The sequence below is a fragment of the Rhinolophus ferrumequinum genome, chromosome 4 (assembly GCF_004115265.2).
Source record: "Rhinolophus ferrumequinum isolate MPI-CBG mRhiFer1 chromosome 4, mRhiFer1_v1.p, whole genome shotgun sequence".
Taxonomy (NCBI): Eukaryota; Metazoa; Chordata; class Mammalia; order Chiroptera; family Rhinolophidae; genus Rhinolophus; species Rhinolophus ferrumequinum.
The window spans coordinates 46,414,881-46,432,563 of NC_046287.1; the positions used below are offsets into that span (position 1 = coordinate 46,414,881).

A 17,683-nucleotide genomic window follows, 5' to 3' on the forward strand; every position below is an offset into this window, starting at 1 on the left:
GCACCATGTGTGACATGCAGCAGATATTAAATGAATGATAAGATATACCCATGAACCCTGTCTTAGAGTGTTTTTGTGTATTACAATGCATACAGTAAGAAGTCAATTCATATGCTTTATGAAGGCCCCTGTTCATCCATTCATTCATGGAAATGCCTAATATTGTTCCTTCAAAGAAGTGATTCTTTGAATCTTGGCAAAAAAAGAGATGTGCATAACACCTTTCAAGGTAGTACCTTAAAGTTAAGCCTTTCTCCTATATGAAATTATGAGATAACTTTTGGACATTCCCTGGGTTAGCATAATTTGAATAAGTAGAGACTACATAACATGCAAATTGGAATTGGGTCAAAGTTTATATAATTTGTGTATTATAATGTAATTGTAAAATAATTGAATTGAAATTGGTATCATAATCATTATCTATAACCACTAAGGCTCCACAAGTCTAAAATACCTTTTAATAAATAGAATACAGACTTTAAAACATGGCACTTTGAAATGTCATCTCATCTTACATTTTGTGTCTGACATATTTATCAAATTGTCTGTTTTTCAATTTATATGTTTCAAGACTTTTAATCATAACTGGTTAGAGGTTATTATAATTCAATGATAATTATGTCCAGACCCTTTTAAAATCCTACTGTATGAATGCACAAGTTATAATATTTTCAAATAATAAACTATTTTTTTCACTTGCTTCTAAAATATATAGCCAGAATCTAACACACATGAATGCCCAGAGGTACTTGAGAAATTTTAACACCTCAAATGTGAAAGAACGGTTTTAATTTGTTTCTTGCAACAACTGGAAATGAAGGGCAGAGAGTGCTTGAGCCGTGAGCAGAAATCAGCATGTTGGTGGCTAGGGAGATGAGTTTATTCAAGAGCTGTCTGTCAATTTTTATAAAGGTAAACACTTGGAGGCTGCCAATCAATTATAGAATACAAGAGAGTAACATAAATTGCAATGCAAGTATTTAACAAGCAGAGAAACCAAACACATTTACCTGAGGACATTTATAGGGATAGACTGCAGTTACAACATGATACACACTGGTATAGTTTCATGAGCACATGATTTATGATTCTGAGTTCCCAGATCCCATCTATCACTGTGTCTTAGCTTTATTATTATTTATTACTTCAACAGTGTGCAGAGAATGCATGTTACTTTTGCCTAGGTCCTTGCCAGATGAAAAGTAGACAACAGAGAATTGTCTGAAGAATTCACAGTCTGAAATACATTGGACACTCTGCAACAACACAAACATACATACATCTCCCAAATGGTTCATTTTGGCTCTAAGGGGTTTGGTGAATGAGGATGCTTCTCAGAACACAATTAATGGGGGAGGCAATTAGAAACAAATGATCAGAGAGTGGGAATTAATTGGCAGGTGCCTTCAAGCTTGGGAAACATTATAAAATATGTGAAATCCTTAAAACAAATACATTCCTCTAACAAAAATTTTTAAAGACATTTCTTGTCAGAAGGACTTTCTGCTTCAATTTGTGTCCTCTGTAGTGCATTCGAGCATATTACCTCCACAGTGAACTTCTCAAAGACAAATCAGACCCTGTCACTCTTGGATTCAAATACTCCATGCATCTTTACTGGCCACAGAATGAAGTCTGAACTCCTCGCGAGGCCGTCCAGGGTGCAGCTGGCCTGCCTTCTCAGAGTCCTATCCAGCTGCTCCCTGCACAGCCCATCGAAAGGCCTCACTGCTTAGTGCTCTCCAAAGCACCAGGCTGTTCCATACCTTTGTCTCAGAGTATTCCTTCTCTCTCTCTATGAAATCCTTTACTTCCATCCCCCATTGCCTGTGACATAGGCCATATTTACTTATCCTTCAAGACATCACTTCACATTCCTTTCTTCAAGACTTCTGCGATATCCCCAAGCAAAATTTTACATTCTTTTCTGTGTACCCTCCCCACATAGCTTTTACAGACTGCCATTATAGCATTTTTACAAAACACTAAAAGTCTATCTCTCACTGCCTGAATTCTCACTATACGAATATTTGCTATTTATATTTGCAAAAATATTTGCCCCCAAATCACTATATAACTAAAAGAACCGCTATAATGAATGTGCACGTGTGCCAGTGGAAACACTTAAGTTGTCTATGAATCATGCAAGAAAGTATAATGTGCAAAGTGCATAGCTTTGTTGTTCTTTGGAGCTAAATCCTGTGCTGGCATTGTTAATCTACTTAACAATGGATAAATGTTAAGGGCATCACTACTTTCCTCTTCCCTATCTTCCCCCTGATGTTTAGCCTTTCACAGGACCCAACACTTGACTATCAACCTCACTCTGTTTGCTCGTATTTCACCAATTTTAAGATATACTTTCCCCTCTCCCAAAAGAGTTTAACATTTCTGAATTCAGAATGCATCTTATAATTGATGCATCAATTACAATCTTTTATCTTATAGTCAAACTGTAATTAATAGCATTTTTTCCTTTCTTAAGGACCTGTAAAGTGATGTTGCATCTTACAACTGATGACCTCATAGATTCAATGAAATGGGTAAACAGTACTTTAACTTATTATTTCTCTGCTTATTTACATAAGAGCACATGTTACTGTTTTGGTTGGGTACATACAAAACATCCACCACTGAACTGAATGAGTACACATAATTGGGGATGAGTGTTTAAAAGTGCTGCTTATTATACAAAAATATGCAGGTGAAGAGTTATCTAATATACGAGTGATTTAGTGATATTTGGAGATATTGTTTGGGATGGCTGTAATGCATTAATAGTTTTCCCATTTAAAATAATGGAATACAGGCTCTTGTTTTCTGAAAATATACTACCCAACATATTTTCAGGAATAAATTGGATGCAGAAAATGAGAAGTGCCTATACGTACTTTACAAGCCAGTTCCAGAAAATGGACCAGGCATTTTCTGAGCAGAGGGGCCTCGCTCTGTTTTGTCCTTTCTCCTAGGGCAGTTAGTTATGAGTTCACTTTAAGTGTTCAATGGACTTTTGCAGAATGACCAAAAACTGCACTTGGGTTCAAGAACAAACTTTCTCTTGTATTTATATTATACTTATATCCTAAATATCTAATATCTTAAATTAAAATGTACACTTAGTTTAATTATATATGGCAAACCATTAGGTCAATAAAATTCATGGGCAACACTTGAAAACCACAGCTTCAGTACTTTTATCTTGAAAAATAAAGCTTCTGCATTTATTTGTTGCAGATAATTTTATAAAGTAGGTATTATTAGATCACATTACCTTAATCATTAGGTATAAATTTTGAGTGTACCAATGACATTGCCAAACCAGGTTAGGTATAATTTTAAAGAGTTGTGTATGCTGGAGAGGCAACCATACACCAGCTTGCTTCTATAAATATTTTATTATGGACTAGTATAGTTTTATGCATGGAAAATACTCTTCCAAAAATAAAAGACCAGCATTCCCCAAACCTCTGACATATATGTATATCAAATTACAAATACTCTTTCACAGAGAAGACATATAACATACTGTAGCTAGTTACTTAATAACTAAATCTGACTGTTCCTTGAAAATAGTTTAGTTGAACATCAGTGCATATTAAATATTTACTATTTGAACAGCTAAAATATATGGCTCTGTTTCAAATGATGTGAAACATTTTAAGAATAACCTGATGCTTAAAATAGAACACAGTGTACACTTATATATTCATAATGTGCCCATATGTGTGAAAAAAACTTTAAGTCCTATAAGTGAACAAATGCAACACATATTGGCAAATTATTCTGGGTAAAAAGGCTAAAAAAATTCTGAGCTGTTAGCAAATGAATTAAGGTAAAAAAAAAGCATGGAAATATTTCAAAAATGTCTTTTTAGCAGACAGGTGTTTAGAGTAAGGTTAATTGAAAAAAGCATAGTAACACAAACTTGAGTAACATAAGGTCTACTTAAAAAAATTATAGAGACCCTACGTGAGCAAATGTATTTTATTATGATGTAACTTAAGTACCTACATATGTACACATTTCTCATGCAGTGGTAAAAACAAAACAAATTAGCAATTACAGAGATACAAAGCCAATAAGATTTAAATTAGCTGTGACAGATGATTTTCTTTGTTTTGCTAAAACTAAGTCTGATTATGAGTTTAAGTTTTTCCCCAGCTTTATTGTACTATTGCCAATTAAACTGTACATATTTAAGGTTCATAACTTGATTTGATACAACTCAATATCAAAATATCAATAAATAAATATCCCGATTTTCAAAAGGGCAAAGGACCTGATGAGGCATTTCTCAAAAGAAAATATATAAATGGCCAACAAGTATATGAAAATGTGCTCAACTTCACTAATCATCAGGGAAATAAAATCAACACCACAACGGGATATCACCTCACACTTGTTATACAATAGATAACAAGCATTGGCGAGGATGTGAAGAAAAGGGAACCCTTGCATGTTGTTGGAACATAAATTGGTACAGCCGCTATGGAAAACAGTATGGAGCTTCCTAAAAAATTAAAAATAGAACTACATTATGACCCAGCAATCCCACTTTTGGGAAAGTAAATTAGCTTTTAAATACAAGCATGTAATGTCAAGTCAAATTTACTCTTTGATCTGTGTCTCACATGCATGTTTGCAGAAGTAGGTGGTATAAAAATAGTATCAATAAAGTTATGACTCTTTTGCAAGGGCCACAATGGTGAAAATTCAGTGAGATGAGACACGTAAAGCTGGTTCATGACCTCATATTTAACCACACTTAACCAAAATCTCAGCTAGCTTTTAAACACTGGATACCAGTTTCAATGAGCTATGAAGCTGTGCTGATTACTTAAAGATAACGTTAGCAATGCAGTCTTGTTCAAAATCTGTATTACCTTTGTATATAATTCAATTATGCCTGAATGAAAAACAAAAAAATCATATCTGATACTAATTTTTAATTCTTACAGATGGAAAATAAAACAAAATTTGCTTTTAGTAAATTAAGCAAATGTTGGTGAATGTCAGAAAATACTGAAAATGGCTCATTTATAGCATTGTGAAAACAACCTGGTCATGAATAAAATTTTCTCTTTTTGACAAGTTACTTTGACTTCTAATATTTAAACTATTAAAACCTTTGTTCATTCAGTGCTCTGTTCACTGGAATGAATATTTATGTATCAAGTCCACCTCTGCTCTTTTTATCATCAACAGTGACAATTAAACCACTGCCTACTGTCATTTTCATGATGTGAAATTCAAGTCTTAATTTATTAAATAACTTAACAAAACTTTTATTCTAGGAAAATGTCTACTTTTGTCCATTCAAGTTGGAATCTCAAAGAAGTTAACACGTGGTATTTCAATCCCAAAATGCTCCACCCAGAACATTCAGAGATTGTCACTGCCTGAATAACCAATATCCAAAAGAGTCGGGGTTATTCAAGGCCCTCTGGGGAATCAAAGAATTCAAAATAATACTAGGCTATGTCAGAGAGTAACTCACAGTTGCATAAAAGATCAGTACTCTCAACAAGACCAATTTCCCCCAACGTGGTTTAGCTACCAATTTTTGAAAACTAGGCACATATGAACCTAATGCTTAGAATAACTGGCCTACCATTTGTGAAAGACCCAGATTATTTTGGAATCAAGATGAAATCCACTGGCTGATGCATGGTGGGTGCCCATTCTTCCCACCTTTGGCTTTGACGGTTCCTTTCAAGTTAAATTCCTATACTGAATTGAATTTCTTCCTTTGTATTACTACCCCAATTTTCTGAAGTCACCTAACAAACTTCAGAAAACCTTTTTTGAAGCTACTTACGAATTCTGACAATAGTAAGTAGCTGACTGGTCAAGTGGCTAGCTGTACCTAATTGTGAAGTGAGTTGAATACTGTCCTCCCAAAAATCTATTTTCATTCAGAAACTCGAAATGTGACTTATTATGAAACAAGGTCTTTCAAAGATGAATTAGTTGAGAGGAGGTCATACTGGATAAGGGGGGGTCCTAAATCCAAAGACTGGTGAACTTAAAAGAAGAAATGACACATAGAGATACACAAAGAAAAGAAGGCCACATGAAGACGGGAACAGAGGTTGGAGTAGTGCATGGGTAAGCTAAGGAATTCCAAGGAATGCCTGAAGCCACCAAAAGCTATGAAGAGGCGAGGATGGGCTTTTTCCTAGAATCTTTCAAGAGATCATGGCCTACTGACACCTTGATTTTGGACTTGTGGCCTCCTCTAAAACTGTGAGACAATGCATTTCTATTGTTTTAAGCCACACAAGTTGTGATCATTTATTACTGCAGAACTAGGAAACTGATACAAACTCCAAAGTACTATGGACTCTATCACATTTATTTTTTTAGAAGCCCACTATGACAATGAAATCAAAGGAGGGAAGTCAGGCAGTAACAAACTCTTTTAGAGCATCCTAGAGTGATTAATAAATGTGTCTGTAGACGAACTTCCAAACTTATTCCTGTCCTTCATCTCTTCTATCAGGGGCATCAAATTGTACCCTCCTCTTCCCTACATGACCTCTCCTCTATGTACTCATAATGTGGCTAATCAGATATTCACTCTTAGAATTTTAAACATTGACTTCTAAGGAAAAAGACAGAGAAAACCTAGATTCCAGGTTCACAGGGTCAGCAGTGGTGGCCTATGGACCACACTGTTCCCAAGGGTGACCTGTGCTGAGGTTATTGCTGCTTTGAGTGCAGAGCTCCCTGGATGTATTTTTTAAACTTAATCTCCAGCCCCTCATTCACTCAATGAACCTGGAAAACCTTCCAAAACTTCCTTAAGGGGAAAACAAAAATAAAGACAGCCAGGATTAGGACGTGTTGCTTTCACTGAGTACTAAGAACACTGACTACTGCTCACCTCACCACTTCTTTAACAGGTTCAGCTAATTTTTAGCAGTTTCCATATAATAAGGCAATTGTATCTAACACAAAGCATACACTAAATAAACTACTATAAAGGTTAAATAATTGATTTCCACTTGGGTCAGATCATGATGGTAGTTTTTGAATCTCCCAAATCTACAAAAACAAAGCAAGTGGGATAGCATAAGAAAAAATACTCAAAAAAAAAAAAAAAAGAGAATAAATACTCAAGACTGCAGCTTGGGGAGGCTGCAGAGGGAAGTCATGTAGAGAAGTCCTGGCAGATCCAAGGATTCCACAGCACAGAAATTACTAACAAATACTAGTGAAATACTGAGTGGAACCCTCAGAAAGTAAACCTAAGATAAAGTGGCAAAATTTGTAGAAATGTAATGTAACAGGCTACAAATGGCCAGTAATACAAAACAACAGAATGCAAAAATAAATATCTACATACATACATACATACATACATACATACATAAATAAAAACAAAAATGCCCACCAAGGGGCTACTGGAAGCTCAGAGGTAATGGAACACCCTAACCTCCAAAGTGTACCTAATAAGAAAAGTACACTCTTTATTGGCGACCCATGCTAATTAAAGAAAAACTCCGGGAACAGAATCCTAATTGGGCAGGGCAGCAAACACGTGACAAAAGATAGAGCCAGCTTTCATTTAGAAGAATAATTATTTACATTTAGAAGTCACAATATATAATAGAAGATAAGACCCCATTACTGATAGCAAAAAATATCAAATAAATTATCAAAACACAAATATAACAAAACATGAGCAAAGTCTATATGAGGAAAACTATAAAACACTCCCTGAGACACAAGAGCAGACTTGCTAAAATGGAAAGACTGCCATGATTTGGTATGGAAGAATTGTTGAGGCACGAATAACTAGGACAAAGCCAAAGACAACAGCAACAGAGAAAAGGAATATAGTCAATGGTACTATAGCAGTTGTATATGATGTCAGAGGGGTAGCAGACTTGGGGGGCGGTTATCACTTTGTGAGGGGGTAAATGTCTAATCATTATGTTGTTTTGTACACCTGAAATGAATATAAAAAAATTAAAACAAAAAAAAAAAAAAAAGTAATTGCAACTTACATCACAAAGGGCTAATATTTACTGCACACACAGAGTACCCCAAATTTAAATGCAAAAAATAACAACATCTTGAAAATGGCCTTTGTATGCTTATATAAAATCAGGCTCAACCTCACTCTCAAAAGGGAAATGCAAATTAAATCTGCACTGAGCTACCATTTCCCACCTTCAGATTGGCAAATATCCAAAAGTTTGACAACCTATTTTGGGGTGACCACGTGGAAAAAGAGGCTCTGGTGTACATTGCTGGTGAATAGTCAAAATGGTTTGGGGAATATGGACTATATAGAAACAATTAAATGGCACAGCCAGGCAGCAGTCTGCCAACTATAGAATGGAGAACGTGCTACAAGACCAAAGACTAATTTTCCCAATGGATCAATGACATGGAAACTTTTTGTGCGGGTCTGGTACACTTTGTGAACCTTGTTTGAACCCTGATTCAAGGAAACTAATTGTAAAAAGAAATATTTGAGACAATTTGGGAAAGATAAGTACCGATGGGTATTAGCCTACATTAAGGAATTATTGTTAATTTTGCTAGATTTGATAATGGCATTATGGTTATGTAAAAAAAAAAAGTTTTATCAATTAGAAATGCATAAAGAACTATTTCTGAAATTATCTGATTTCCCAGATTTACTTTAAAATAAAATAGAACTGCCCAAATATTGATAATTATTGATGTTAAATTACAGGAATTCATTAAAACTATAATCATTACTTTTGTTTAAATGTTTACATTTCTATAATAAAAAGTTTAAGAAGTTAAAAATGAAAGGGTAGTAGTACATTGACTGCTCCATCTCTTTTAAGGATGGCACACAATGAATTATGTAAAAAGATAAGCAACTGACCACATTTTATGCATCATTTCATTAAACTCTTAAAATCCTTGTACAGAGTAAGTCCATTTTCCAAAAAAATTACCCTACTTGAGCTGTTGATACAGCCGGTAAAAGAAAGAGCTGGGATTTGAGTCAAATCTGCCATTTGGCAGACCCAAACATCAATGATGCCATTTCATATACCACTCTGTCTCTGTAAATAGTACAATTTACAGACAGTATCATCTACTTATTTTTAATTCTGTGAAGGTTGGTGTTACAGAAGGAAAACATATGCCATGACAGATTTATTTTTACCTTTTCTTTTTCTTTTATTTGCTTATTTTTTTGTTTCCCATTGGTGGTAATTTCATACTAGACATTCCTTTTCTTACAGTCCTTTCCTTTTCAAGTCCTTTCTTTTTACCTCTTTATACCTTCAAAATGCCTCAGGTTAATGACATCCCGCTGAATATCATCACACTGTAACGTTGGTCACATAACATTATTCTGCATTCCATAAATCAACAGGTTTCTCCCTTGCGCTAGGTCATCTGTAGGTGGCATGACAGACCCTACTTTGGCTTTCATGAAGCCGGTGGTCAGATCACCTAGCTCCTTCCCAGATATTCCAAGAATCGGTGACTTACACAATTTATTTCACTGTTTAAATATTCTTATGTATCATATTTTCACCAATCTTTGGAGTTACACCCTATTTAAAAAGACTTCAATGTAGATAAAATAGAGATGTTTTGCTTTACTGAACTTAACATGAAAATATGAAACTGGTTTAGATTTTCAAGGCATTTTGGTTGTTAGTTCAAATAACATGGAAGCACGCACCTTGACAATCCCCCGGATGTGCATTTTTGCTATCATCTCTGCCGTGTAGAGAAACATCAGTAAAGTATCCAAAGTAAAGGTCACATACTGAAGGGGAGGGTAGTGCTCGAACGTCATGGGTGTGTTCATACAGACAGAGATGACGCTGATGATGGCACAGATACGCAGCAAAGAGTGAACCCACTGCAAGAAGGGTCCAAAGTTATTATTTGACACCATCAAACATATCTTAAACTTCTATTATGAACCACACTATTTGGAAAAGAGATTAAAATCTTTCACCAATTTGGAGAAGAAGGCAGCTAATGTCTGTTAAGTGCATATAAAATACGGAGGGCACCAAAAAATGTATAGACATCTTAAGAAAGGAAAACTGTATTAAAATTGTAATACTCAATATACGAGTCTATAAATAAAATCTATAAGTTGTGCAGATCCTACTGCCAAGTAGTGATAAGTCAGAACCGTGCTGTTTCCATTTTTGTGTCCTCAGAGCCCACTATAATTTCTGACACATAATGAAATTGATCCTATTCTGGCTTGTTGAGCTGAGTTTCCAAGACCGATGAATACATCACTCCGCCTTAGCTCTGTGTGCTAGACTGTCTAGTCTGCAATGATACTTGGTACAGCAGATCTTCCCCTCAAGTTCTCATCAGCTTAACTAGGCAGATAAGGTGACAAAGATCTTTAGAGACACTATCCACTATCTCATTAACCTTTACTTTTACTCAAAACTTGCAACTCAGAAGGAGACCTTTAATTCCAAATATTTGATTATCTCCCCACAGATTCATGCACGTTCAGAATTATAAGTAACGAAAGCCTGGTAGAAGAGGTCACTCACGTGGGACTCCTGTTTTGGGTCAGCCTATGAAGTGGCATTATCTCTACACTGGGTGACTCTGAGGCCAGCAGGGAGAGGAGACAGCCAGACCACCTAGCACACCCTCCTGTGGAAGTAACTCAGAGCGGCACCTCATTATTTCACCTCAATTGTTCTCAACTTCCAGATTCCTGGACTCATCCATATTCTACTGCAGCTCAAACAGACATTTCAGTGAAAGGTACATGATTTTTGAATAATATGAATCAAATTTCCTTTATATCACCATGTGCTTCTCCATACTTCAAAAAAGAAACTTACTGGCTTGTTAATCCAGAGTATGTCAGCATTGTCTGACAGAGATTCATCAGGACCAAAGTCAGTGACTGGCTGGGCCTCCACCCTGGAGCTCTGTTTCCTTTTGAGCATGCTGAAGTTAGCTCTGGTGAGCAAGTACAAAATGGCAGCCTGGGAGAGGAAAGAGAGAGTCGTATCAGTGATCTAAACCATCTTTACACTGATCACAAAATGACTGTCCAGTGTATGCCTATGCATATGTTAATTATTCACATGTTCTGTTATACTGTATATAATAAACACATTAAAATAAAGAATAAGATAAAAATTAATATCAATAAAAGTTTGATTTTTTTTTTTCTTTCAAACCAATGGATTATCTTGTGCACTTCAGTTTGCATGCCAGTTTAGAGAGCAATAACTAGTCTAGATGAACTGGAGTAAAACAGCTTTGCTTCTTAGGATACAAATATGAGAAGGGGATTTTTTGAGATCTATGGTCATACACCTAGTGCTGTCTTCATTTACAGGTGGTCTGTGCCAGAGCACAGCTGACCGATCCAGATGAAACACTGAGATTTTGCTCAGGATTTCCCCCGGGATAACATAATGTGACACTCACAGACATCTATTTCCAATGACAATCCCAAGTTGATCTCCCCATTTTGTCTTTGCCATAGAGGATGTGGGCCAGAGAGATTGGGGTAGAACCTACTCTAAATGGAGTTGTTTTTTCTTTTATGAATGCTGTGACTACTGGGGAGCCAAAAAAACGTATACACATGACTTGTATTCATCTTTTGTTATTGGTATATATTGAGTATTACAATTTTAATACAGTTTTTTCCTTTCTTAAAATGTGTATACATATTTTTTGGCACCGTCTGTATATCAATTCTTCCAGCTACTCTGAAATCAAAATTACATTGAAGAGAGAGATGAGATGCCTGTCTGACATTTATATTTCCACAATTCGGAGTCATCTACATCTTGTTCTGTATGTCACTTCCATTTAGCCATTGCTACCACCTGCCACAATCCAGCAGCCATTGAAGGATGCAAAAAGTAAGTAAGTGCAATTCAATGTGAGAAGAGATGTTGTAAAGCTTTGTGGTGCCTTATTATCCTGTGAGTTGACAGAAAGACTTCTCATTTGATTAACATCTGGATTGAGTCTTAGAGGAAGGAGGGGAGTTAATGTTTTTTGAATATATGCTATGTTTTTGGCATTTAGCGACAACATTTTATTTAATCTTTGCAACTCACAGAAGATAGGAAAGGTCTTTTTACGAAAGCACTAGAAATTCCAGCCTTGGGGCAGCTAATGACTTGACTAAGGCCACTCAAGCAAATTTGAAATTTAAAAGAAGCTGCATTTGACTACCAAACCAAAGGTGTTTATAGTTCACCATGCTGATGCTGTGGACTGATAAGGAGAATTTCTCAAGGTAGGAGAAGGAGGGATGAGGTTCTCCAGGAAGCACACAGCCACGGAGATGCCAAGTCAGAAAAATGCAATTGTTTTAACACTAGGAAGGTGCACTGGCTCTCCTATCTGCTGCTACTTGGAGCTAGAGAAAGAACCCCAGCCAAGGACAATGAGTGACACTCCATAGTGGAGGGAGCACGAGACGAAAAGAATGTGTTTTCAGTATGTGTAAATCTGCTCAATTGCAATTTTCACTGAGAACACAGAAACTCAGGCCACATGGGCTTTGAATATGATTCCCTATGTTTGAGTGCCCACCTCTGCATCTATGTTCTCCTTGATGCACCTAGGTAGGCGCATCTGTGTAACCCTCCTGTTCCCAGAAGAAATCAAACTAATTTGCTTTGAGGTGTGCTAGGTATTTCCAGGCTGGCTTGCTCTGAATATTGCATTTGAATGTGGGCTTTGCAGTAGGCTGCACTAATTAATTTTATCCTACATAACTGGAGTTAGGGACTCTTGACATCGATACGTAAATATATGCAAAATTCAAATTATGCTTTTTCTCTGATTTACTGTGGGGGAAACATCGGGTGGCCTCAATTTGGGATGCTTCTTGAATGGCAGTCTCCTATGTACCCAAAACTGGATACATACTCTTTTAGAAATCCTTCAAGATTACACAATGCAAAGAAAGAAATAAAGAGAGGTTTCACAATGCTGTTCAAAATTGATACAAGACAATTTTACAGACCTAGCCACATCTTTTTCATTGAGCCAGTGGAGACTTATGGATAAGCTATTCATTGTTCTTATGACTTGGCCATAAGTTACGGTCTGAAAAATTTTTGATGTATAAATGTGACACTTTCACATAGTCCATGCACCTTTATTATAAATATCCCATCTGAAGCAAAACCAATGTCTGATTATGGATTTGTTCATCTGGAGAATCAGACATTTAGAATTCATTTTTAAAACATCTCCTTATTGACTGTTATTTGGCCCACCCAAAACAGTGTGACTCTAATGAATATTAGTTGTCATCCATGTTCACCCTCACTTCATCTATTGCAAAAATGCCACCAAACAGTCCAAACTCGGATGGAAACTGTTCAATCCACACATACATTAAAACTCAGCAACTAGCTCCTGAATACTGAAAGTCTGACTGACTTAATATTAAATATTATATAAAGCATGCAAGTAGCAAAATAAGTCCAACTTACAAACATAGGAAGAGTCCAAAATTAATTTAATTGTAACAATTTTCCTTCACATAGAGAAATATTGTTTTACACATTCATTTATGTTGAATCAATATAAGTGAGTACAGCAAACCTATTATTCCCTTGATAAAGACCAGCAGGGATATTTAAGTATCCTAGGTAAGCTTATTATTTTGATAGGAAATTGCTCCTGTGTACCTTAGTCTTATCACCATTATGTATTTATAACCCAATATATTTTTTTTTCTGTTTACAGAGGTGTCCTTCATAAAGCACTGCACTAAATTCGAAAAGCATGGCTTCCAGTAGCTTTTTCACATTCATTTAAAAGTAGTTGGTATCTAAGTAGTTCAATAGTGGAGGAACTGCACACTTACAGTATGTTCATTGACAAATCTTTTACTCGGAAACAACTAATGGCAACTCAGGCAGAAAAGGTACTTTGGTTCATTGCTCCCTGTTAAATGGGTAAAATCCAATTTTATACTCTGAGATAGTTATATTTTACTTCTATTGGCATGTACTTTCTTTAGGTCATTTCAGCTTTCTCTTGACCAAATTAAAACTAATAAATTCAGTTTTCCTTAACTGTGGGGTATTGCAACACTATAGGTCATTCCTTCTCCTTGTAACCCTCTTGGGTTTGTATTAAACTGTTTTGAATCTCCTATCTTCTAAATTATGGTTTATAGCACGTCCTTTACCCACTGTACCATGTGTCTGTTCTCTGTAGTCAACCCCTTAAATGAGCACCTGCTCTTACAGTTTCCATCACCATCTGTTGGTGTCCAGCTGCTACGACTGAGTCATATATCTATGCGGCTTCTCCCTTAGACATAGGCCATAACAAAACCATCATCACTTAAAAATCAACCGGGCAACTTGATATCAGTCTCAATTCCCAGGTCCTACTGACCTGAGCTTTTTAGGACCCATATGCAGGTCCCCATATGTGCAGAAAACTGCACAGACTTTCTTTTCACAGCTTTTCACTGGTGAGTTCTTTCTGCATTCCTCATTCCATGGATGTACAAGGCCACTTTTCACTTTATCCCCATAGCTAGAGCCCTTTCTAGGTCACGGGACCTCAGGTCTAGATTGCCGCAAACATCAACCTTTTCAATATGTCCTGTTCTTTATATCAGAAATAAACTTCTCAACATACTGCTATGGTTTCTCCTGGAACCCAGAAAACCTCAGCTTATCCTCTTGTTTCTCAATCATTCATTCATTCATTCACACAGGAAATATTATGTATCCACTATGACATCATGTACTTCGATATGTGCTGGGTATACAGATAGCATAGGACAGCAAAGGCATCTATGGAGCTTACAAACTGCCTGCTTTATTTAACCTGATGTTTCAAGGACACTGAGTCCCACTGATTTTTACTTACACTTCCTTTCATATCACACCCACATGCTCCACTTGAATTGGTGAAACATACCATTACCCATCATCCTCTAACCTTTTTCTGAGCTACTTCAGCTCCTTTATTCCAGCTGTGTCCTCTTCAGTGCTGCTACCAACCCCACATCAGTTCTTCCTATTCCCTAACTTAACTCATGAAGAGTTTTTGTCTGTCTGTGTGATTTGTTTGTTATAATGGAAAGATTTAATGTTTGGAAACAAAAGTGTAAACAAGACAAACATACCACTCTAGGAGACTCACAGCATCTATTTTATTCCAAAAAGCCCCCAAAGAAGGCTTAAGTCACAAATTTATTTTTAATCATTTTGTTCACTATAACTGACAGCACATCAAAATCAACAACTATTCTTCTAGTCACTTCTGTGTATAAACTCTGGGGCCTTTATGAGTGAAATGGTGCAGCCACTGTGGAAAACAGTCTGGGGGTTCCTCAAAAAATCAAAAATAGAACTGTCATGCAACCCAGCAATTCCACTTCCAGGCTTTTATCTGAAGAAAATGAAAACTCTCATTTCATCTTGAATGGCTGACACTCCCCTCATTCTTCAAGCCCAAAGCACCTTCGTTCCCTGCTAAAGGTACTCAGGACCGTGTCCTGTGCTCTCTCAGCACTCTGCAGCTCATTTCATGAGCTCACCTCTTACAGCCTCTACAGCCCACACAGGACTCCAGCAACCCCAGTGTCTCCCATTTAGTGGGGCTCAATAATTGCCTTTGACCTTAATAATCAAAACCATTTAAGGGACTGTTAAAGACAGAATTTGATGTAAAACTGAATCAATATTCCCTAGCCTGACTACTTTATAAAATGGAAAACAATTCTCAAACACACGCGCACGCGTATACACACACACGCACAGAGAAACCTACCCCCCGCCAAAAAAATAGAAAACCCACAAAAATGTGATGAAATGCTTGGGAAGATAAGGAAGTTCCCTACCAAAAATAGCGAGCTCATCAGTTGACATTATCCCAAATTCTGTTAACTGCCATGTAACCACAGATGCCTTCCAACAAAAAATGTTTACTGAGGTCTTGTCATGTGCCAGGACTGTTCTAAGCATGAACAGTCCTGTTCTAAGGATGAACAGGACTGTTCATCCTAAGTCTAAGCATGAACAGGACTGTTCTAAGAACCGTTTCACAGATGAGGAAACAGGTACAGAGATGAGACGGTATATAAACCAACACAAGTAGTTTACAGAACTATTACATTAAAAATTCATTAAGTTACAAAATATACAGATAATTAAAAGAAAACCTTTTCCAACATATTCTTATCATTCAATCTGTGATTATAAACTCTGTTGGCATCAATTATTGTTTGTGAAAATAGTAAAGACATTTGTCATCTCTTAAAATTCAAGTAATTTTTTACTGTATGATTCATTTTATAGTGTTTTCAAACACACATTTGTAAAATGTGTGGTTGAAACACACAGTCATAAAATCATTTTAAGATTTTCATTAAAATATAGCTAACATACAATATTACATAAGTTTCACATGTATATCATAGTTATTCAACAGTACCCAACTGGCACTACAGATAGTTACCATATTATTGATTATATTCCCTATGCTTTACTTCACATCCTCATGACTATTTTATAACTACCAATTTGTATTTCTTAATCCCTTAACCTTTTTCACCCTGCCCCCAACCCCCTCCCATCTATCACCCCAATAGATCTTGTACCCATCGGACACTATGCATAGTTATTACAACAATATTGACTATATTCCTTATAATATACCCTACATTCCCATACCTTACTGTGTAACAACCAGTTTATACTTCTTAATCCCTTCCTCTTTTCACCCATCTCTAATCCCCCCTTGCATCTGGCTATCAAGAAAATGTTCTCTGTATCTATGAGTTTGTTCCTGTTTTGTTTGTTTATTTTGTTCTTTAGATTCCACTTATAAGTGAAATCATATGACATTTGTCTTTCACTGTCTGACTTACTGCACTCAGCACAGTACATTTTAGGTCCATCCATGTTGCCACAGATGACAAAATTTCATTCCTTTTTAAGGCTGAGTAATAGTCCATGGCATATGTGTACCACCTCTTCCATATTCATCCATCCATTCAGGGACACCCAGGTTGCCTTCATATCTTGGTTATTGTAAATAATGCTGCAATGAACATTTGGAAGAACACATCCCCTCAAATAAGAATTTTGGGTTTCTTTGGATAAATATCCAGAAGTGAGAGTACTAGGTCCTTCTTCGTCTCTTATTGTACTCTTTGTTTTAAAGTCTATTTTCTCTGGCATAAGTATTGCTACCCCAACATTTTGTTTGTTTTCATTTTCAGGAAATATCCTTTTCCCATCCCTTTACTTTCAGTCTGTGAGTGTCTTTCAATCTGAAGTGACTCTCTTGTAGGCAGCATATGAAGTCTGACAATTAAGTTCACGAACTTTGTTATGCCGATGTTGCTAAACTTTTTTGATATCAGAGGGATTATTCATTATGAATTTGTACCAACTGGACAAACAGTTAACCAAGTTTACTATTTGGAAGTGCTGACAAGGCTGCATGGAAAAGTTAAACGACCTGAGCTGTTCGCAAACAATTCATGGCTGTTGAATCACGACAATGCACCAGCTCACATAGCACTGTCTGTGAGGGAAGTTTTAGCCAGTAAACTGTATCGAAACACCCTCCCTACTCACCTGATCTGGCCCCCAATGACTTCCTTCTTTACCCAAAGATAAAGGAAATATTGAAAGAAAGACATTTTGATGACATTCAGCACATCAAAGGTAAT

The 17,683-nt window shown here is 36.4% G+C and overlaps 1 protein-coding gene across 4 annotated transcripts in view; it reads right to left on the reverse strand.

The window, feature by feature from the left end:
- The window catches only part of NALCN (sodium leak channel, non-selective), a 315,292-nt gene that overhangs the window by 285,503 nt on the left and 12,106 nt on the right, over positions 1 to 17,683 (reverse strand). For all 4 annotated transcript variants that reach the window (XM_033104832.1, XM_033104830.1, XM_033104828.1 and 1 more), the window contains exons 2-3: positions 10,836 to 10,982; positions 9,689 to 9,871 (exon numbers count right to left, since the gene is read on the reverse strand). In XM_033104832.1, coding sequence (XP_032960723.1) covers positions 9,689 to 9,871; positions 10,836 to 10,943 — 291 coding nt within the window. In that variant the 5' untranslated portion in view covers positions 10,944 to 10,982. The remainder of the gene's footprint in view (positions 1 to 9,688; positions 9,872 to 10,835; positions 10,983 to 17,683) is intronic.